Genomic DNA, 23,404 nt, shown 5'->3' with positions numbered 1-23,404 from the left:
CCTACAAATGCTTTGCGTTGATGTATTTGGGCTTGTTTGTGTTTATATCCGTCTTGGATGGATATATGTGAAATGTAACCCTCACCTGGAAAAAGCAAATAAAAATAATTTCACTTAGTTGAGCTTAGCAACCAATGGAGAAATATGTACAGTGTTTGTGTCACTATTTGTTAATGCCATAATTCTGCATGGGATGAAATAGGTCCCTAAGAACAGTATTAGGACTGCTTTTTGAGCAATGATGTGAGTATTGCATTCAGCAGTGACTTGTAGCAAAATGTGGCAGGACATTTGAGTGTGATAAAGTCACCAGGTACTGTTGGGAGCGTGGAATGAGCTAGAGAGGTAGAAAAATAAAATACTGAACACAGTGAGTATTGCAGCCACCAGCAATGCAATGGTTCAGAATCATTAATGTCTGTGGTGCCAATCAAGGCTTAGACAAAAGAGATGGGGACCACAGAATATACGAAATAAATACAGAAGGTGTGCTATCACATGAACAACCTGTCAGCATCATCATATGATGAAATTCTTTTGTTTTCCAGGAAATATATGCTAAATGGAGAAGTGAGGAAAACCAGTCTTGCAGCTTGTTGTAACTACTAGGACTCATCTCAAGAGGGATAGTATTTATCTCAGCCAATTAGTCACATTTTTAATTAATCTCATCTAATCTGGACATGTAATACAGATCATATAAATCTCTTCGTAAACGAGCTGTTTCTCTGCATTGACTGTAGTTGGAATCCAGATGACTTGTGCAGATGTTTACCTAAGAGGCATCTCACTTAGCTTTAGATGGTTTATGTCAGTGGGATTCTTGTGTGCCAAACCCCAGTGTTCATGTCATGAAATTCAGTGCACCATAGTAATGTCAGAGGCTGTATTTTAAGAATCAAAATAAAATGTATCAAACTTTTCCATGAGACATCTAGTGGCATGCACTTAGAAATTAATGTTACTGAAATAAGCAATGAAGGAAAGGAAAGGAAATGCCGTAAAACAGCAGATCCACAGCATTGGTATAATTTTTAAGTTGTGACTCTAATGAAAGATGCATCCCTGATTATTGCAAAAAGATAAACCTAGGCAAAATTAAATACAGATTTGTAACCAGAAGTGTTAAGTTTCTTATCACAGATGATAAAAAGAAATCCTTTTAGAATTCGGGCATATGGGCACTAGCAAAAGAAACTGCAGCTCTTAAATATATTGTCTGTAACCAGTGATAGAGAAGAAATATTTAATGAAGGCACCTGCTGATAGTAGCTAATGAGATTGAAATGAGTTGCTAGCAGAGAAGAGTGACCTTAGAGCAGAGACACAAACTGACACAGAGTAGCTCAGGAACACACTCTGTTTCTGGACTGATCCTGCTTCAGGCTATGTGAAAGGGACTGATAAGATGAATCAGGATGGGCATGGATGAGGCTAAATTCGGTTTCCTTTGTGTGGTCTGGAAGACTGTTAAGTGTTTAGCCAGGCCCTCTGAGACCTATCAGTTCTGGGATAACAATATCAAAGCTATTAAATTAAATTCCTGGTTTGTATAACTTTTTCGATGTAGAGGTTTTATCAGAGGTACATCAGGTTGAGACAGACTATTCATACACCCAGCAGCACACTGTACTATGACACAGATTTGTTGGCTCCCATATACGCATATGTGCACTGGGGCACAGAGTCTGATACCAGCTGAAACAAAGGTGCTTACTTGGTGCTTATATGGTGCTTACTTGGCATGTTATTATTGTTGCTATTTAAATAAAATCCCCAAAAGTTTATTTCTGACAAGATTGTAGTAACTATAGTACCATTAAATAGTTGGTAGGAATTTTGTTTATGTAGAGGTAAAGTTTATGTAGAGGTTTGTTTATGTAGAGGTAAAGTACTATAGTTGTTCAGGAGATTGCAGACTTCCTTTTGTGGGCATTTGTAATTATTTGGGACCAAATCCAGTTCCTAGTAAACTGCATAAGAATCTTTCAGTCAGTTCCAGAGGGACTTCTGTCAAATTTCTCCACATTTTTGAAGATGTCAAGTTTTATAAAGGTGACATTTTAGCTGAGTGCATGATACAGTGAGGACCAGAACTTCCTGTGGGAGTGTGTATAATACATGTGATTATATGCTTTACCATGAAATCATCTTAATTGGGTATGGTAATGAGGAGGTTAATGCGTCTACCAGGTCACTACTTCATAAGTTGTTTGTATAATAATATAGGAAGTATGGGGAATAAACGAGAGGACACCAAATCTCAATCCATGAACAACACTGTGGCTGAACTAGCATAGGAAAGACATGGTTAGAGGACAGGGAGGAGGGAGAGGCTGTTGCATGTTTTGGTTCAGACACTTGTTCTGTGACCCAACCATAGAGGGAGTTAGACGTGCCAATGCTCTGAGTAATACTAACGGGAAAAGCTCATGGGCTCCGTTGTTACACCGGCATTGCACAGTCCACCAAAGAGATCAGATGGATCAGGGTATTTGCTATTGTCAGGGTACGGGGGATGGTGACAGTGAGGGATTTAAATCAGTCATCTGCTGGAGGCCAATAAAGGAGAATACCAACTGCCCGAAACGTTTTGCAGTGCACTTAAAACCAAAGTTTGAGATGGTGGGAAAAGCAATCAAAATGGAAGCTATTATATTTGATACCAACTCTAAGGGAGAAGCTGTTGCAAGAATGGGGAGAGAAAAGGCAGGTTGAGTGAGTTACCCTGTGATGACAGGAGTCACAGATTTCAGGGAGGGAATGAGGTAAAAGTCAGAACAACAGGTTTCAAGGGAGTATGAGAGGACTGTGGGCATAATCTCTTTGGAAAGGAGTCTGGAGAAAAGAAAGAATTGTTTGTTTGTCAAAGAAAAATTATAAAGAGAAAAAATGCAAACCAAGACAGGACAGGAGAAGGACAAAAAGCATAGTGAAATAAATATGTCTAATTAAGCACTTCATTTATATCAAGCACAAGAAGGAACCATGCACTAAATTAAAACCAGTTTGGATTATTCAGAACAAGTACAAAAGAATAGAAAAAGAGAAAAAAGAGAAAAAGAGAAAAAAAAACCCAAATCAAAACACATCAAAGAAGCCAAGACCAAAAAATATGAACAAGAAAAGACTGTGTAGTAGTAAGTACATCAGGAGTAACAGGAGTTGTTCTGGAAGTATATTTCTGGTAAGAGCATGTTCCAGGAAGGTGTTGCTCTGCTGCTTAACAAAAGCACATCAGTTTCCACTAGAGTATATGGAAAACAGCCTAGAACAGAGAAAGGAAAAATCAGACAGTAACTTATGTGTTAGGTGTTCCCAAGTTAGCTGTGCCTCAGACACACTATACTTGGAAACTGAAAGAATTGTCTAAATTAGTCTCAGCCCTGTTAGCAATAGCCATTAAGAATCTGAAGAAAAAAAATAAGTGTGAAAACCCTCCCAGAAAAATAGAAAAACTCATTTTTAAAAGGATGGGAGAGCTATGGAGAGAATATGCCTATCATAGGTTTATAGATAATTTTGTTCCTAGAAAAATTACAGACAAATATTCATTTTGTAAATGCCTGGAGGAAGGTAACAGATAGCAATCAACATGGATTTGTTGGAACTATCTAATACCCTGTAACAAGAGATTAAAACTTGTGGATAAAAGAAAAGGAGCGAGTGTCCTACATTTTGAATTTAAGAAACTTTTGAATGCTGTTTTACAAGACTACCCTATAAACAAGCTAAGGAACATGAAGCAGTGCCTCACTGGAAGTTGCATGGGATACAGCTGCAAAACTGGTTGGATAAGGTAAACCCCAAACAGCTACTGCTGTTTCACTCGTCCATATTCCGCAAGAGTTTTTTTTTAGACACTATTCTGTTTTTTCAGTAATAATCTGGATTATGTTTTAGAGAATATGCTTATTAAATTTGCAGTTGTCACAAAGTTGAGAAGGGATTGGAAGGATGTCAGGTAACAGGATTAGAATTGGAAATGATCTTGAAATGGCTTTGAAAATAAGGTAATATTTAACAAGCCTAAGTGCATGGTACTGCACTTGGACAGAACAGCCTTATACAGGCACCGGACAGATGGTTAAGCAGTGCTTAAGTATTGAAAATTATATATGTCATAAATATTACATGAGTAAATGTAGTCAACCTATTGTAAGGAAGGCATGATGGATGAAATAGTCATACAGCCTGCAAAATATGCAGAGTAATTCATGTGTTATACTCAGTGCTCTGCTCTGTTCAAATACTGGGTCTAGATTTGAGCATCGCATTTCAAGGAAGAGGGCTAAATGGACGGAGTTTGGGGAATGGCAATAAGGAGAGTTAGAGAGCTGAAAAACGTGCCTTGTAAGGAAAAAGCTGAAGAACCAAAATTATTTAGCCTAAAAAGTGAAAGGTAGGAAGGAGTGAAAAGTTTTCAAGTATGCAAAAGACTCCCAGTAAAATAGCTTGAGCCAGCCAACCAACCAAAGAAACACACCCGAAACCACCTTGAACCTACACAGAGGAAGGGAATTATGTAATCTCTCCATCCTATATGGATAGCTTGAATTCTAACATGAAATAATTAACTTAGACATCAGAAAAAAATTCTGATAGTAAGGTAAGATCATTTAGAAGAGGTTAGGTGAGAAACTTATATTAGAGGTCTTTCAAACCAGGGAAAACATGTCCAAAAATTATACAAATGTGGCTTTGTTTCACATGCAGTTTGGAGTTGACCTGCTATGGACCCTCTCAGCTTCTCTATTGAGTGTATTACGTTACTGCATATTATTCCTGTGCCACACAATGCATTTTCTGTTCTGTAAATCTTGTGAAACAGTATTGTAATTTGAATTAAGATTATACTTTTTTTTTATTTCAGTGTGTGCAGAAGCTTACAATCCTGATGAGGAAGAGGACGACGCAGAATCTAGGGTACTTAATGCTTAGAGACAAATACTTACTTTTTCAAGTCTTGGGCATCAAATTTAGGAAGAGAAATGCAACTAGCATTATCATTCCTTTCCAAAAGCATCCTTATTATAGTATACTTTAGTAAGCTCTTGGGTTTTTGTGTTAAAGAAACATTTAAAAATTCTGATTATAGTCACCCATATAGGACCTGATGTATTATTCTAAATTACCAAACATGTGATATGTGGTTAAGGAAACATTTTTGTGCAATTATATTTACGTAGAGAGCACCTGCTCCTCAAAACATTTATTTGGTGTCCTCACAATCTTGCAGTAGTTTCCTCAATATTCTAGTATTTTTCATAAGGCAGAAAAAGGTAAACTATAAAATTGCTAAGATTTTTAGGTGTAAAATGCAATAACTAATGAACTGTGTTTGTTTTGTTTGTGTCACCCTTTGAAACACATTTATTTAGCTTTTAAGATGAAATAGCATGACTTTCAAGAGAAGTTTAATTGTTTATGTTCTACCTAATTTCTGGTTTGTAACACTGTCAAAAAGGTTACCCTATACTATCACAGCTATACTTAGCATATCTTTTGAAGCATATGAGTTGAGCAACTTGATTGATACTCACATGAACCGCATATTGGTAATTTAGTAAATCTCTGGCTCGCTCAGATAGTGTCAAGTCTGTTGTTTACTCTGTGAAATTTCTGATATGAATTTTACACACATACTATTTCACAAAACACTCTTTAGGAAGTAGTCGTGGCAAATGACTGAATATAACAGTGATGCTTTTTCTAAAACATACATGCCCCAAATACGATCAGAGAGTAGTAATGTTTATGTAACTGTAGTGTAGATAAAAGTATCCAGAATGGCTTGCAGAAATGAAGTGGATTCTACAGGTGTAAAGATCTTGTAAGCTTAAATACAGCAGTGTCACATTTGCTAATGGTGTGGTGATACCATGTTATCATTGAGTGTTTATTCAAATCCTGAAGGTTCTGAAATGAAAGTGTTATGAAGCATGGCCAAAATATTGTGTAAAATGCATAGCTGAATTAGCTCAGTCCTTCAGCTAGTGCTGCTATATGATAACCACCTTAAGAGTTTTTGTCTTACATCCCTCAGATTATTCACCCCAAAACAGATGATCAAAGAAACAGACTGCAGGAGGCGTGCAAGGACATCCTTCTTTTTAAGAACCTAGACCCGGTAAGAAATTCTTTGTAATGAACAGCATTTAGCAGTGCTGCTAAGAATTAATTCTCGAGCTTTTGAACAGAAATTTACTGATTTTACTTTTGTAAGCTCTTACATATGCTTTCTTGACTGTTTCATAAATTCCAGAAATTACATTTTTATAATTGATACATCATATAGTCTTCTGTTCACCACCATAGATGATAATCTTGAAGTACATTAATATGAATCTATGCATTATTATGATTGTAAAATGTTTTATTTTCTTATTTTAAATCTTGCTGTACATTGATGTGTATAAATGCATCAGTTAACTGGAATGTTTAAGTTGTCTCTACTAGTTACTTTTTAGCATCCAAAAGGTGCTGAGTGCTCCCTCAAAACAGAAAATTACACCTAAAGCCTACAGTTTAAGTCTGGATGTAATTGAACAAGTGAGTTATAAAATAGGGGGAAAGAGAAAGGCAATAGCGAAGTGTTTCCATTATTATTTCACTTAATGCAGATAGCATAAAAAAGCTTCAGATAACGTTATTCTATGCAAATAATTTCCTTCTGTTGCCTATAAGAATAACTCTGGGCTTTTATGAAAGCTTAAATGAACTGAGTGAGTGATCTGGATCAGACAAAGGTGATAATGCTACCGAAAAAAAGGCACAGGATTGTTTAAGGGAAAAGGTGATCGTATCAATCAAAACATGCATACTGAGGTTGGGATGACTCACAGCATACCAAATGCTTTCTCAAAGGAATTGATTTGATGCTGTCAGGGGAGGGAGCATGGCGGAAATGAAAATAATTATGTAGAGTTTTAAGTATTAGAACAGAAAGTTTAAAATTTGATTCAAGAAGGAGCTAATGGAAAGGCCAGTCTGCAGCTCTGTTTGGAAATCAGGTGCTCTTACATAGAATCACATTAATCTGTGCTGCAGGTTTCCAGCTCCTGATTCTGTCTGCATAAAGGCTGAGCCCTGACCCCTGGTACCTCTTCCCAGAGAAGCCCTGAGGAGGGCAGTGAGCCACAAACTCCCACCTTTGCAGAACCCTGGAGTCAGCATTATAGGAGGGCATCAGAAGTCTCAACATGGGTGCTAATAATACAATGTGCATTGTTGGGACACGAGGGATCCTAACACAGAAGATTTCCTAATTCCATCATGCTATCTGTTTAATAGGTAGTTAATCAGCTGTTCCACTATACTTGTTCAAGCTGAAGTCATGCATGATACCCCTTCTACTCCTGAATTATTTTTCTGAATAGCTTCAGGGATACAAAGTTGTTTGTGGGCGTCTGCTCTGGATGTGAAATTGCTTTATTATATATTTTCCTTATTGTTTCTGTGTCCTGGCTTCCACTTGGCTGGACCATCACTACATCAGTCTGCCAATGGCCTCTCTTGGTTAGTCTCTGAGCACCTCTCTCTTACGAGCCCTGTGACCCAGTGGATTATCATGTACTCCTAGAACCTACTGTGATGTTAATAGTGCTTACAGTATCTATCCTCTGGATGGGATCTGCTTGCCCTTATAGCAAGAACTAGATCTTCTGTCTAAATAGTCATCAGCCACTTGGTCTGCAGGATAGGGATCTGTTGGCATCAAATCAGCTATATTGTAACACTGTGTAGACACAATGTCCAGTGTGGACACTTGACAGACTTTTTCCAGATTCTTCCAAGAAATATTGAGGGGTTACTTCCTGTTTGTGAAGGTCTTCTCAGGACTGTGCTTGCTGTCTCAATACTGATGTTTTGAACATTTTTTTTTTAGGTTTTGCTTCTGAATCAGTTACTTGTAATTGCTAAGAGTTCCCATAGCCTGTCCCAGGCGTTTAGCAGAAGACTTCTTAGCTTCCTTAGATCCCCTGTGGATCTCTGCAATCCAAAGCCTTGAAATCCGCTCCTGGGATCTCCAAAGTCTTGTTCACCCACCTTTGCTCAGGTTGTCCAGTGGATTAAGAAGACTTCCTCCTACTTGAAATTCTTTATAGACAGCACTCTGGGAAGTGGAATAAGATAATTTTTGTAGAAGAGTTTTTATTATAATAATTTTACTCATAAAAGACATTGGAAAACTACTGAGCTCTGAAGACAGCAAGGGTATTAAAATATAGCCTTCTTAAGTCTGGCGTGCTCCTGTGGAGCCGGGATCTGTAGTCCTCAGGGGACTTCTCCCACTCCTCCTTCTTGTTCTCCTTCTATGCAGTGACTCAAGGGCTCTGCCACTGTAGTTGCAGTAATTTAAATGTTCCTATGCCAGCTCTCTTCCTCACCTCTGCTGCTGCAGTTTGCAGAGTGGTGTATTAGCAAAAACCTCCTTCATCTCAGAGAGAGATAACATCTTCAGCTGCTAAAGCTCAAGTCTCTGGAACAAAAGTCAAGCTTTGTACTGATAGCATCACCCACTCCCACTGTTTCGGTTTTTTTTCCTTGCATTGAACTTCAGCCTCTTTCTGCTATAGTTCTGTGTATCAAATTCATTGTTTCAGAGATCAGTTATGGAGGTAGAGACAATGTAAAGCACTTAATGACTTTTCCCTGATGGCCTTTTAGCAGGGTGTCAAACACCATTCTCAAATACAGAATAACAATGTCTTACAGCATGATCAGAATTGTGTTCAGTACATGATGCTCAGTGGAGTCCACATTTTCTTAAAACTTCATCCCACCCTCACAGACTGTATAGTAATTTGAATGGAAGGATAAGATAAGGGTATCATCTGAACAGACAAGAGCCATCACATAAAATTAAAGAACAGCAGAAACATTTGAACATGAGGCTAAATGAGAGAGAGGAGAAAAAGATAACCTTCAGACTTTGAGACAACTACACACAACACTGTCTTGAGCCTGCATTTACCTATAGCACTTTTTGAATATCAGACAGGTAAACTTACACAAAAGTATTTATAAATATCAATATTTCACATATTGGCTTTGGTTGAAAATATAGTAGTGTAAAGGAACAGCAGTTCTGGTACATTTCCTTGAGCCACACTTATGTTTTAAACTCTTTTACATTCCCTAAAGCAATGTTAGCAATCTTTTTGCCTTGCCATCTAGTTGCTGTTACTCAATATCAGTTTTAGCTAGTGTGTAACAGTATTGAAAGAATTACTTGAAGAGAAAAATATTGATTGAAACATGCATTTGCAACAAGATGGGGGAAAAAGGTTTTGCAGAGGTGTTTGGCTAGTTTTAGAGGACCGGATCAGAAAAGAATTGAGAAATTCTAGGAGCAGAACCACGTGGATGAGTGAATTAGAAGAGGAAGGTCTATTCAGATATTTGTATTCTTCTCCCCATGCTGTTAATGTAACCTATATTAGATTAACTCATTCCTCTTCTAAAGCATCTCTTCCTGTTTTTCTTCCCAGAAAAACTTCTTTCTCTTAGACCATAATATTATTTATTGTTCTTCTCAGTTGCCTGCTACCCCATTGCCAGAAACCATATTACTTTTGTTTTCCTAGGTTTGCCATGGTGTGCCAGGCTGCTTATTCTACCTGCATGCACAACATGTTACCTGACAACCTCCTTTGTGCTCCAGATGCTGGAGATTACTAGCAGTGGAATCCAAAGCTCCATGCCCCCTTTCCCCTCCACTTCCACTTAGTGTAAGCCAGCAAGGTGAAAACAAGATGGTGAACAAATGTCTTGAGCCATTAGGACAGGCCCTAAGTCGCTATTACTGGAATTTCTCTCTGTTCAGCCTAACAACTGTTTTGTCACGAGGAGCAGCAGCTCATCTAGTGTCCAAGGCAGCCTTCTACTCTTCCTTTTTACAATGCAATTCAGAGTTGTTGTTCTGTTGGGTTTGTCTCTTAACAGGAAAATTTGCTGGGGTGATTACCAACAGGCTATTTGGTTTGGCTTTTATGGCCAATAGGGCAGCGGTTAAAAAACCCGAGGAACCTTTTATCAGAGTAACAACGTGGCTCAATGGACTGGTACCGTCAAATCTGTGCCGTGCCCTTGCACTTTAAGGTTGAATCCTGTCTTTTGCAAAAATTCAGAAGCAGCGTTAGATCATCTATTCTCTTTCAGGGAAATTTTATGTTGGAGAGCTTTGCCCTGCTAATGCTTGTAGAGAATATTTAAAATAGGTCTTGACCCTTTTACAAAAGGTAATAAATTATACATATTGTTCACAAATAATCAGTAGCAATTTCTGGGCATATTGCCAGTCATGTACCTGGGGAATTAGTATAAGAGAGCACAAATATTGATTAATCAATTAGAATTGATTAACTTGAAGGAAGATGAAAGAGAGATAATGTAACTGTTTTATGAATAGTGGATTCTTATACTTAAGGCCAAAGCATTCCCTGTAACTCCTAACAGAAGATCTTCACCAAAAGGGTTGTCAAAGCGTTTGAAGAGGCTGTCCAGGAAAGTGATGGAATCACCATCCCTGGAGGTATTTAAAAGACGTGTAGATGTAGTCCTTGGGGACATGGTTTAGTGGTGGACTTGGTAGTGCTGGGTAATGGTTAGACTCAATCATCTTAAAGGTCTTTTCCAACCTAAATTATTCTGTGATTCTCTAATCAGCTGTTGAAGATGTTCTGCAAAAGAACGGCACAATGTAAGGTACTTTCATATTTGGCTTAAGAATTTTGGAAACTATTTGCAACTCTGAATTATTTCTGCTCTTTTTAATTTTTTTTAACAAACTTCTAAAAAGAATCAGTCAGTTAGCTCAGAGGGCTAGTTACAACGTATGAAATGGGTTACTGAGCCTGACTGATGGGCATGTGCATGATATTTGAGAGGCAGAATACTAATTTAACACATGTGGAGAAAAGGCAAGGTATTTACTCAAGAAAAATATTATCGCTTGAAAATATTGATTATACTTTGAAATACAAAGTAGATTCTTTGATAGTGAGGAAATAAATGCCTTTTAATTAGTTTACAAGTGGATATTACACAAGGGAACTAAATATTTTGAATTGGATCAATATTGCTGCTGACATTTATATCAGAGTTCTGAGGAGTGTATATACAAGGTTTTGTTGTGAAAAACAAATGCAGAGAGCTGTAGACATGAATTCTGTGATCTACTCTTCCTCTACAAGGTCCTGACTTGTTGATTAAGAAGTCCTTTTCTTCCCATGATTTCCTTGACTGTTTACCAATATTTTCTCCCTCTCTTCCCCCCACTCCCCTCACCCTCCCCATCTCTTGCTCCTATTTTGGTATTCTGTCTGCTTCGTTGACTTCCTAATATCATGTTGAATATTAATTCGTTGATATTTTATAATTCACATAGTGAGGATAAGGTGGCCAGCAGGATGCCATTTTAACTGGGGCTCATTTTAGTAGAATGGTTGTAGGAGGAAGGCATGAAGTGGTTTATGAACTCAGGGACAATAGAAGTGTGGATTCACTTTGTTCTCATGATAGTCTTATGATTGTGTCTCAGAACATTATAATTTTTACAAGTCATATGAGATAGGCAAGTCTTGTTGCTACTGTTTTACTAAAGTGCAAGGCAATCTTATGCCCACTTAATTGTGCAGGATGTCTTGGATCTAAAAGGGAAATTAACTGAGATTCCTGTGTACCAAGGAGCACTCCAGCAGCACACTCATCCTTCTTTTTGAGGATTTCCAAGCATATATAATCCCAACATACTATCCATTACTTTAGAGATTTATTGCACTCATCTTAATATCTGGATTTTACTGGCTCCTGTCAAATGCCGATTAAGATTGTGTTGGTTTGCTGTTAGACACCACGTCATTTTAATTGTAGAAATGTAGCTGTGCCTTCTATCTCTCAAATTCCTTTTCTTAAATAGTGGGGAAGGAAAATTTTCAGAACTTACTTTCTATATTTGTCATTGTCATGACTACCAGTGATGATTATGTCCTACTTTCCATTTTATCTACAGTGTCTTCATTGATTCAGGTAGCACTTTGTCAAACAACAAATGTTTATATCAGCAGTTTAAACATCAGTGCTTCTTGGAAGCCCCAGTGTTGGAGTTTAGTGCGGAGAACTTTGTCCTTTTTTCTTTACAAAACAGCTCACAGTAAGTTTATAAATTGATATTAAGAAGACATGTACCTGGCACAGCAGTAGGAAAGCACTTGATAGTTTGGCAGTTAAAAGAGCCTTTGACATTTGGGAAGGACATGCCATGGTCTACCAGCTCTCCTGAATGAATCAAAATCTGTCTTGCAAGGACATACAAGTGACTGGCTTTTTAATCTGTGAAAGTTTTATACTAAATAAAATGTAGTTTAAACTATACTTAATGTCCATTATCTCACCGACTGGTTTTTTTCAAGGAATTATCTTGAGATGTGAGTGTTATGTTTGTTTTGTTGACTGGAGAGAAATTGAGGTTAACGTACTATTTCAAATAAAACAACATGCATCTGGAGGACAGTGCTTTGTGTGATACAAAGATAGGAGAGTGAGTGTTTATTTACAGTTTTTCACTTGACCTGGCAGGAGGGATGGGATCACACACTGGTCCAAGGGGATGTCCTTGGTAAAGCAGTTGTCATTCCTGTCTGGGGCTTTTTTTAAAGTATTTTAATTTCCAAGGATTGAGGTTCATATAATGCATTTTTCTTGCATTGCTTGCATTTAGAGGATAACATATGGCCTCTAGCCTCCATGAAGTGTGGAGCATTCTGTATATTCTTACTTGTTTTCAAATGGCAGCCAAGGGCTGTTGGTTGGAGAGCCACTTTGAAAACTCAGATGTAAAGCAAGAGAAAGGGAAGGTGCTGCTTCAAATGCTTCAGGCAATTAACTGATTAGGTCAGTTTTGCAGATTCTGTAGGAGTTTCTTTTAGTTCACATAGGGAGGACTGTAAAAAATGAAGTAATATTACCTATTAATTTAAGCATGAAAGTTTTTAAAAGGCAAGTCCTGCCCCTAATTTTCAGTCTCCCCCAATGGCACCCACACACACTTTTCTCTTTCTCTGAAATGGACTATAACACATTCACTGATACCTACAATGATCCTTCTTTTTGCAAATACATACTTGTCTATACTAACAAAGGTACCAGCTAAATAGAGACATAGTTAAATGATTCTTTGCTGGCCTAGGAGGGCTGCATGATGTCTTACTGTACTTTACCATGATCAGCTGTACAAAGGATGGATGCTGCCATTCCTTTGTTCTTTGTGCCCACACACAGTGAACTCTGTGAAGTAAAATTTTATTTAGCTTCCATTTTTCAAAAAGACTTGGATAACATGGTACTGCTAATATTTTTAAAAGCTTTCAGTAAGTGAAGAAATTCAACAGCACAAGGATGAAATTCATTCTGAACTATCTTATATGGTTATCTCTGTCCATGGGCTGCACAAAGACTCTACAGGACTGGCTTAGGCTGGTTGTCTCCAGAAAGGCAAATGCCATACATCTTTCAGTGACTGGAAAGGCTATGAATTGAACCATTGCAAATGTACAGGCTTTTCTTTTACCATGGTTTTCACTAGAAACTGCTCTTTCCAGTATGATACATACTTAATAAGTTTCAACAAGTAAAGTATGATTTTGTGGTTATTGGTAGAATTTTAGGTATATTGTGGGATAAACTGAAAATAAAATTTAAATGTTTAAATTATCTTTTTAGAAGCCACATTGTTAATCTGCAATGAGCTGCGTTTGGGTTTTTTAGATGTGAATAGTCAAGTTTTAGCAAATTTGCACCAAACAACACAGATTATGTAATTAGTGATTTGGTTTTGTTATTAGACAGTTGTAATTCAGATGATCACATGTCTTTTAACATTTCTCTCTAACCATTTGTATTCCATTCAAATTAACAAAGTAGTTTTATAACTGTGTGTAAATTTCTACTTCCCAATGAGTCCAGCATTTACATACTTAACCAAAGAACTGCTGACCTTTATTATTACATCTGGCCCAACATTCTGCAGGCATTATATAATTTAGATTTTTGAATCATTTTTAAACTTTAAATTCTGTGAGGTAATTGTGAAGACAAAATCAGGTAAGTTTATCATATTCAATAAGAGAGACACTTTTTTCTTTCAATGGTATAACATTACTCAGTTGAGAATTCTCTCTGGATGGTCATGAGTAGGGAAGATCTATTTTATTACTTGCAAGGACAAGAAGGGAAGCTGCACTCTGAACAGTGGAAGAGGAAAAAGATAACACTGAATACTAAATGAAACTGTCTTTCTGTTGATCCACACATTTCTGTAGCATGAATATTTTCCACCTATTAACATTTTTTATCTGCATATTGGGAAGCTGGCCAGTTAGTTAATTTGAAGGGTAAAGTTTAAAAGCAGATGATAATTTCTTGTTTTTGTGTTCTTTTAAACAGGAACAGATGTCTCAGGTGTTGGATGCGATGTTTGAAAAGCTGGTTGAAGGAGGGGAACATGTTATTGATCAAGGAGATGATGGTGACAACTTCTACGTCATTGATAGGTGAATTGCTGTGTCTCATTATAGCACAAAGTATTATGCAAAAGTCATTCAGAAAGACTTATATTCTGTGAACTTGTATTTAACTCTTACATATATTTGCATGGGAGAAAAAAAAAGAGCACATGTGAACCAGTATGGCTCTTGTCTGAGCTATGGAGAGCAGTTTCTAAAAGGCGGCAGCTTTTTTATATGGAAATATGTTCCTGTTATGTATTGCTAGATTCCAAAGATGAGGGTTTATTTTGGTTTGTTTGGTTGGTTTGGTTTTTTGTTTGGTTGGTTTGGTTTGGTTTTTAACATGGAAAGAGATCTAACACAAAACACAATGCTAAAAGCTTTACAGCTCAATATTTGAAATCTTACTGCTTTTCAGTACTACCTGTAGATTTTCTTGCTTGCAAGAAAATAATTAGACCTTGAGGAGCTAAGTCTTTACTTTTCATTTGGAGATCTGTATGGACAAAGCGGGTAACCAAGATAATCGTTACTGTTGAAATCAGTGAGCTAGGAAGAGCATTTATTTTGGCATACTTCACTAGTCTGTTGGCACGGATTCCAGCCAGGCTGTCCCAAACCACCTTTTCTTAATTGTAACTGTAGTTTTAGGCTAATGCAGTGATTTCTGGGAGCATTTGATAGGAAGGTTATGCTAGAACTCTAAAAGAAATGCAGAGACTATTGATCAGTGTAGATCAGCACAACCAGACGGTCAAAAAACATGATTATCCCACTGTATTCAGTGATGGTGTGGCCTCACCTTGAACACCGGGTGCAGTTCTGGGCCCCACAATTTAGAAGGATGTGAAGTTACTTGAATGTGTCCAGAGGAGGGCAACAAATCTGGTGACAAGACTGGAAGGAATGTCCTGTGAGGAGCAGCTGAGAACTCTGGGTTTGTCTAGTTTGGAGAAAAGGAGGCTGAAGGGCGACCTCATTGCTCTCTGCAGCTTCCTGAGCAGGGGAAGTGGAGAGGGAGATGCCGAGCCTTTCTCTTGGTATTCAGTGGTAAGACTCATGGGAATGGTTCAAAGCTGTGCCAGAAGAGGTTCAGACTCGACATTAGGAAGCATTTCTTTACCACGTGGGTGGTCAAACACTGGAACAGGCTTCCTAGAGAGATTGTCGTATGCTCCAAGCCTGTCAGTATGTAAGAAATATTGGGACAATTCTTTTAATAACGTTCTTTAACTTTTGGGAGCCCTGAAGCGGTCGGGTAGTTGGACTAGATGATTGTTGTAGGACCCTTTTACCTGAAATATTAAATAAGGAGATCATGGAAGTGTGTCAAGATTCTTTGTGGAAAGACAGTATTTTTCAGCTTTTGTGAGATTACAGTTTGTCATCTCTTATGCAAAAGGCTGCAGGGACTTCATAATATTCTGTCAGCCTTGCAGTTTTTAGGTGCAGTGAATCACCTCTATGTCCCTTATCAGTGAAATAATTGCACAGATTTTTGCATTACATTCACATGATTTATCAACACATAACATACAAATATTCAGCACTGAACAAAATGATGGCTCAGCACTAATGGGGGTGATAACATCATGTTTTACAAGATACCAGGTTTTACTGCATTCCCAAAGCAAAAAAAAAGTTACTGATTTAAATGCACAATATATTAGACACATGTATATCTTTATTTCATAATCTTATGTTGCTTTTCAGGTACATTCCTTGTGTTTCCTGCTTCTCCTTTATTTATTTCATTATAAATTACTACTGTAAAATATTTAAAATATTAAATAACTTGTATTATCATTTCAGCGATCTTGTCATAACAATTTTTGCAAGGACTTGTGACATTTGTGTTTAGTGTGGTTAAAGTGAAATTAAGAAACAGATAGTAAGTTAAATCTTAATTTTAATAAGTTCTGATGACCAATAGATCACTGTACATCCAGTCTGTCTTTAAAGTGAGTTAATGTAAAAACTAATAGCCCTATCCTTCCCTTTAAAAAGAGACCACCTTTATTATTTATAGAAGTCACTGAGATGTCTCTACAAGGTATTTAACACCATATAAACAAACAAATGTATATTTCAAATACTTTATCTTTGGAATTCATGGTATAAAAAATATAGTGAGAGGCTGCTTAGTGAAGACCAGGGCTGGATTCTACTCATTGTATTTATGTATTTTATTAACAGAGGTACATATGATATTTATGTAAAATGCGATGGTGTTGGGAGGTGTGTTGGAACCTATGATAACCGAGGATGTTTTGGTGAGTTGGCCTTAATGTACAATACACCCAGAGCAGCTACAATTATAGCTACCTCTCCTGGTGCCATCTGGGGTTTGGTAAGTGGAATACTTGTTTTAAGCTATTTTAAAAAAACTATTTTATATAAATTGCACTGGCATGCTATTATCAGCATTTTAAAAAAATTATAATTTCAGAAAGTTTAATTCTAAAAATTCTGAGAACTCCCAACACAACGCTGGGTTTTTTTCAGAATCTGCAGATGCAAATCTGAGGCTTAAGAAAATACTGATTTTTTAAAAAAGAAATTAATTTTATTTTAATTATAATTACCCAGTTTGCAATTGCATATAATTTTCTTTTTCTCCCACATCTTGATTGGAAACACCTTTGGTTCCAGAGTAAAATTCCCAGTATGAGGTTATACTACCTGGATCTTTGGCAACAGTAATAGAATTTACCTAAAGAGTAAAACTGCAATGGCCATCTTCTTCAAGATACGCATACCAATCTAATGACTGATCCCAAGATTACATTTTGCCATTGAAGTGAAACGTGGTTTTCCACCAGCTTAATCCATGTGACTTTTGGATTTTATAAGGACACTGTAAGAATGGCTTTAAATTGGATTGGGTTGCACTGGCCAGTAAGTCCCACCTGTATCAGTGAAGGCTTGCAGTGCGTTTCCCCTCTGTCACCAGGATACAGTCATATGAAGTCAAGAGAAGAAAACAGCATTCATGTAGTTTTTGCATCTGTCTGGTTCACTTGCGTGACCAAATACTAAGGAATGTCCAGTTGGCTGTTTAGGGCAGCAGTGAATCTTGTTCTGCTGAAATAGCAGAAAGTGGACTGTGACCCAAGACCCAGATCCATGTACTTTGGTTTTGTTTATATAATAATATAAAATCCTAATGGGGTACATATCAGTATGTGCAAGACCTCAGGATAATGAATAAACTTTGTAAATGAAACGTTTAAATATCGAAGATTTCTTAAATTACACACTCAATGTTCACAGTTTAATGTAAACTCTCTACCCTCTGTATGTGAATTTAGCGTGTACTTTCTGCCAAAGGGCAGAGATTTTCATAACATAAATCAGATTAGGAGCTTAACTTCAGGAGCTCTCGATTGACCTCTAGAGGAATCTTTTGCAACTGACTGTAGGGAGAGACTGGCCAGCTAGTTTGACAGCTATATTGAGTGACTAAAATGGGGTAATTTGAACATATTCAGCCATTTCTAAAGTATTTTCTAGCACGCACATATTTTCTGTTAATAAACTCTCTTTTTCTCTTTGTGTTTTCAGGACAGGGTAACATTCCGAAGAATCATTGTAAAAAATAATGCCAAAAAGAGAAGAATGTATGAAAGTTTTATTGAGTCATTGCCATTCCTTAAATCTTTAGAAGTAAGATTTCTATCGAATTATTTTAATGGCTGTATCAGAGATGTCTGATAAGATTCTGGTTTTCAAGAGTTTAAATTTGGAATTCAAAGTTTCTCCACTATAAAAGTTTGCATACTTTTGTTTTTTTTTAAATTTGGGATAAAGAATTATTGTTAATATTGTATTTAAAAATAATTTTTGAAGACTTGGAATATATAGACTTCTTACAAAAATGGAAGTTCTATCAAAATACCTGGCTATTAAAACTGTAATATACCCTCTGGAACATTGTTCAGCAGTTCTTTTTTAATGGTTATCAAAACAGGAAAATCAAGATACACTATTCTGTGCAAAGATCCATGAAAAGAAATATGAAAGTGTTTTCTAAATATATAGTATAATAATGTTAACTAAATATTTCTACATTTTCTCTTTTTAAATGAAGATGTCTGAGCGTTTAAAAGTGGTTGATGTGATTGGTACCAAAGTGTACAAAGATGGAGAACAAATCATTGCTCAGGTACAGTTTATTTCTAGTTTTAGTTTTTCTTTTCCAATACGTAACAGTAATCATGTTATCTATAGACAATGCATACTTCTAAACTATATTTTTTCTCACCTAAACAAAACCAATGAATCTTGTATCTAAGAGAGGTGATTATTTTGTTTCAAAAGCTAACTTTTCACTTACAGTACTTTGAAAAACAGCCCTCTTTGTTGGTATAATAAAGGAGTCAACAACACTTTTAGTATACTTAGAAACTCAAATTACATAAACATGTTTCCAGTGAGGAGCTCTGAGGACTTAACTTGGTTTTATTGTTAAAATACGGTAGCATTTTGAAAAAGAATGCAGAAATAAACTCTTCAGAATAGGCAACTGAGATTATCTTCCCCCAGATAAATACTGGTATCAAATAGCCCTTGGAGGCTTTTTATACTGGAAACTCAGTAAGTGAAATAATTTCAAAGAAATACAGAAGTGGAGAAACAGTAGTAAGGATCGTAAAAATCTTCCATAACATTGGTTTTCTGGTTTTTGTGTAAGGCACAGTCAGCTATGTCGTTCCATGAAAAGTCCTTGCTGGCAGTTCCATATAGATGTTTTGATTATGTGCCTAGAGTATGGTTTTCAAATTAAAAGTGATTTCTTTTCCAACAGGTATCAGAAAGATGAGCTTCAAGGCACTGGTTGCAAATATTTTAATGTTAATGAAACTAAAAGGGAAACTATATTTCCTTTACTCACTTTATTTTTTGTCTTGCGCAGGGTGACTTGGCTGATTCTTTCTTCATTGTAGAATCTGGTGAAGTAAGGATTATAATGACAAGGAAGGTAAACATCCCTAAAACACTGAACTTTTTTTTTTTTAATATTGATTTGTTGTAAGTGTTAGATGGTGATGCTACCATTGTCACTAACTTCGCTATTTCAGTCCTGAGTTCAGCAAGTCTCTCCCTCATACTCAGAATTTTCTTTCTTTTTTTACGTAATATTTCAGGGTAAACAAGATCTAGAAGAGAATGGAGCAGTTGAAATAGCTCGATGCTCAAGAGGACAATATTTTGGAGAACTTGCTCTTGTAACTAACAAACCACGAGCTGCGTCTGCATTTGCTCTTGGCACTGTCAAATGTTTAGGTATTGTTCAATAATATTTTATATCTAATATAAAATGATACATAATCTATTTCGTTGGTTTTATTTGTATTTATCTGTCTTTCTCCAGAATATAAGATTTAATAACATTTACCTAAATAAGGCTGTTTAAGTACATCAGCTATTGCTGTGCATTCCTATCTATGTTATTTAGCTGCACAAATTATTTGCAACTGATAAATACTATTAAACACAAATTCTCCAACATTTCTCTTATTGCACAGAATTAAAAATTGTGCAGAGTATCGCTGCAAACCATTTATAACTATCAGATTAATGTCTAATAGTCTGCAGAAAGGTAAAGTACTTCTTTTCTCAGTAGACTGACTCATCTAAGAAGTAACTCTTAAAAATCCTGTCCCATTTTATCACCATGATTTAAGCTCTTAACAAACTCTTTGTCTTCACCACCTGTTAATTAATCATTCCATCACACTGTAATCTCAGGCGCAGGAAAAGTGAAGACTATAGGAGTTGTGCTCATAGACAACCCTTTGCATACATTGCTTTTCAGGGTCTGATGTTTAGCTCCTAATTATCTTTTTCTAATTATACAGTAGTATCTGTTTTGTTGTCATTTAAAATTTTACATTGGAATGTCATAAATATCAGGGTTAGTGTCTGTAACTGATGAGCACATCATATTCTTTCTCTCCCTTTTTATCTTAGTTATGGACGTGCAGGCATTTGAAAGGCTTTTGGGACCTTGTATGGAAATTCTGAAAAGAAACATTGCAAACTATGAGGAGCAGCTAGTTGCTCTGTTTGGAACAAACATGGACATTGCCGATACCAGTGCATGAACTAAACAGTGGAGCAACAAGATCTGTTATGAGAATATAGCACAGTAGTGGTTAGTCCACTGAGAAATTGTCTCTCTTCCTATAGATGCCAAGCATTTTCTGTGATTTTAAGAGTGGGTTTGGGGTTTTTTGGTTTGGTTTGATTTTGGTTGGGGTTTTTTTTGTTTGTTTGTTTTTGTTTTGTTCTGGTTTTTTTACTTATTACAGTGTGAAACAAAATAGCAATTCATTAAATTGTGGACTTGATTTTTAAAAGTGCTTAGAGTTGATGGTTCCACCTGCTATTAGGACGACATGTATTAGCACAGCACCTTTGGAAATCAAATCCTTTAACACAACATTTCCATAAAGAATAGATTTTAAAAAAAAACCCTCACATGCGATGAACTTGTTAAACCAGCTTCTGTTCTTCAAAAAACGTTACAACTTTTCTGGAAAGACTGTTAGTTTGAATGTGATATGTTGAAAGTATTAGTGCACACAAAGTGTTTATATGTATTAATACAGAAGATATACAGTAGATATTACTTTCTATTACAATTGTCATGATTTTATGTTGCATTTATCACAGATGTAGTGAATCACAAGATTAATCGTAAGATAAAGCATGACAACGCGTTTTGTGTAACGCTCATGACCCAAATCTGATTTTTAACATTTTGTAATTCGTTTTAAAGTCCTCTTTGTTTAATATGTCATGTTTCAGCACGACATTGTAATATCTTATGCAATTTAGAGGACTTGTGTATCTTTGCAATAAACTGCATTTTTTATTAGTTATACGCATTCTGTACATGAGTGAGGACAGCTGACAAATTAACCTTAATGCTTTCAAAGCAAAGGCATGGGTCATTGTCATGTTCTACTTAATCATACATAACCTATATTGTTTTCCTTCTCCCTTGTTTTATATTTATGCATTTTGTCTTCTCTATCTATGCTTGTTCTCTAGTTAATTGTTTTTTAGATCTCACCTTTTTTATGTTAAATCTTTTACCTGTTTCAAATGAAATGATCGCTGTATATCTCTCTTCTTGCAGTCTAATCTTAGCTATCAAAGATCAGAGTCAATTACTAAAGTGATTGATATTGAAAGCCATGCTAAACTAAGCTTGTCCTTGAAAATCCTTATCAGGAAGTGTAAAAGTATTTTTAACTTAAAAGATCAGTACTTCCAAAGCTTTGCACACATCTTTTATTGTTAAACCTAACATGTCTTGCTTTCAAAAACCTGGTAGGTCATCATGAAGTAATGTCTTCAGCCATAATAGCATGGGATACCTTCTAAGACTGAGGAGAGGGAATATCATCTGAATTAGGAGCACAGGGCTCATTGCTTACAAGGGTCTGTGACTGGAAATTTCAGGCACGGCCCAATTTTAATACTGCTTACTGACCTGTCTGTTGATGTACATGGAAAACTCGTGCACATACTGGCAATGGGCAGTAGTTCTGCCAAAATAACACTGCAAGAGTTGGTGGAAGGCTGCTTATGCCCTGTTTCAAACACCTGAATTATAACATCTTTCCTTCTTAGATAATGACTTTTCTAATGCCATACATTTGTGTATGTTGATGCAATCATTACCCTACAGTTCGTGATATGTTCTGACAATTTATATAATCATACCTGTATATGAAATTATGATTATATAATAATATATCATTTATATCATGCAGTATGGTATAAATTATAAGTCAGATTCGTAAAAAAGTACAATCTGAGCAAAATTTACCAATGTAATTTTTTTTTAACCTAGAAACCTGGTGTGAATAATTGCACATATGATAACTTGCCTTTGTACTTTTGATTTATGGAAAAAAAGAGAAGCCTGTTAAACTAGAAGGAAATGTCAGGTAACCAAAATCTACACTCTTGTCATTCTGTATGCTTAATCTCTAAAAGCTACCTATATTTTGCACTGGCTTGATGTGACTAAGAAAAATGCTAGAAATTACTTGTACGGCAGTAAACTACAATCAAGGCCATAAATGCCAGTCATGATATTTTCAATATTGTTGGTTATATTTAAAGTTTCCTTACAATAAACAACACTTTTATATATAAAAATCTATGTTTATTGATATTGTTGTCTTTTAATTCCATTGTCATAAAGTTACAGGTGACCTATTTATATTCATTTATTAAAAAAATTCATAATTCTTAACACTTTCATGTTGATTTTCATAAATGACATTATGCAGATGCTCTGTCTACTCAGAAGAGACAACATGTTGGTGTGGTAACTGTCATAACTACTTTATATTTGATGATTTGCTCCATAGTTTATAGCTGGGAAAAAGCTGTGGAGTGACTTTGGATTTTCTGAGTCCCAAAGTACAACTTCATGTTGCAGCAGTTTTATGGTGTTGCTCTTGGCACTGGATGGTTTCTGGAATTTTCTTTGTTGGTGAATTCAGGGGGTCTTAACCGACAGTAATAAATTGTCACTTTTTAAGTTTCATCCAAATCATTATATTGTTCATCAGTCAGCACTTGGGATCTCTCCTGGATCTGTTCATATGTACACTTCAAATATGCCAGTCTTCATGTCATAAATGTGGTGAGTGTTCATCCTAAGAAGGAAATCATACCAAGTCACTGTTTTTTTTAAAGACCTTTCAAGAAAAGACAGATAATTCTAATAATTTTAAACAATACTATGTCAGGTTTACCTTATGAGACTATCTGTGTTCGTGCTTTGGTTATTAAAGATTTTTATCCTTGATTTGTCCTTGTTTGTAGCCAGGTAACTAAAGGAACAGTACTTTGGCAATTACTTGACA

At 36.2% G+C, this 23,404-nt stretch overlaps 1 protein-coding gene across 1 annotated transcript in view; it reads left to right on the top strand.

Annotated features, from left to right (window-relative positions):
* PRKAR2B (protein kinase cAMP-dependent type II regulatory subunit beta) overlaps nucleotides 1-23,404 on the top strand; it is an 85,009-nt gene extending 61,605 nt beyond the window's left edge. Inside the window, exons 3-11 of the mRNA XM_027731934.2 lie at nucleotides 4,874-4,926; nucleotides 6,047-6,130; nucleotides 14,449-14,555; nucleotides 16,707-16,860; nucleotides 18,075-18,176; nucleotides 18,601-18,675; nucleotides 19,426-19,491; nucleotides 19,658-19,796; nucleotides 20,484-23,404. Coding sequence (XP_027587735.1) covers nucleotides 4,874-4,926; nucleotides 6,047-6,130; nucleotides 14,449-14,555; nucleotides 16,707-16,860; nucleotides 18,075-18,176; nucleotides 18,601-18,675; nucleotides 19,426-19,491; nucleotides 19,658-19,796; nucleotides 20,484-20,617 — 914 coding nt within the window. The 3' untranslated portion in view covers nucleotides 20,618-23,404. The remainder of the gene's footprint in view (nucleotides 1-4,873; nucleotides 4,927-6,046; nucleotides 6,131-14,448; nucleotides 14,556-16,706; nucleotides 16,861-18,074; nucleotides 18,177-18,600; nucleotides 18,676-19,425; nucleotides 19,492-19,657; nucleotides 19,797-20,483) is intronic.

The sequence above is a fragment of the Pipra filicauda genome, unplaced genomic scaffold, assembly GCF_003945595.2.
Source record: "Pipra filicauda isolate LSUMZ 115617 unplaced genomic scaffold, ASM394559v2 scaffold167_size3244652_pilon, whole genome shotgun sequence".
Lineage (NCBI taxonomy): Eukaryota > Metazoa > Chordata > Aves > Passeriformes > Pipridae > Pipra > Pipra filicauda.
The sequence above is the reverse complement of the archived record's forward strand: the minus strand, read 5'-3'. Positions and strand labels throughout refer to the sequence as shown.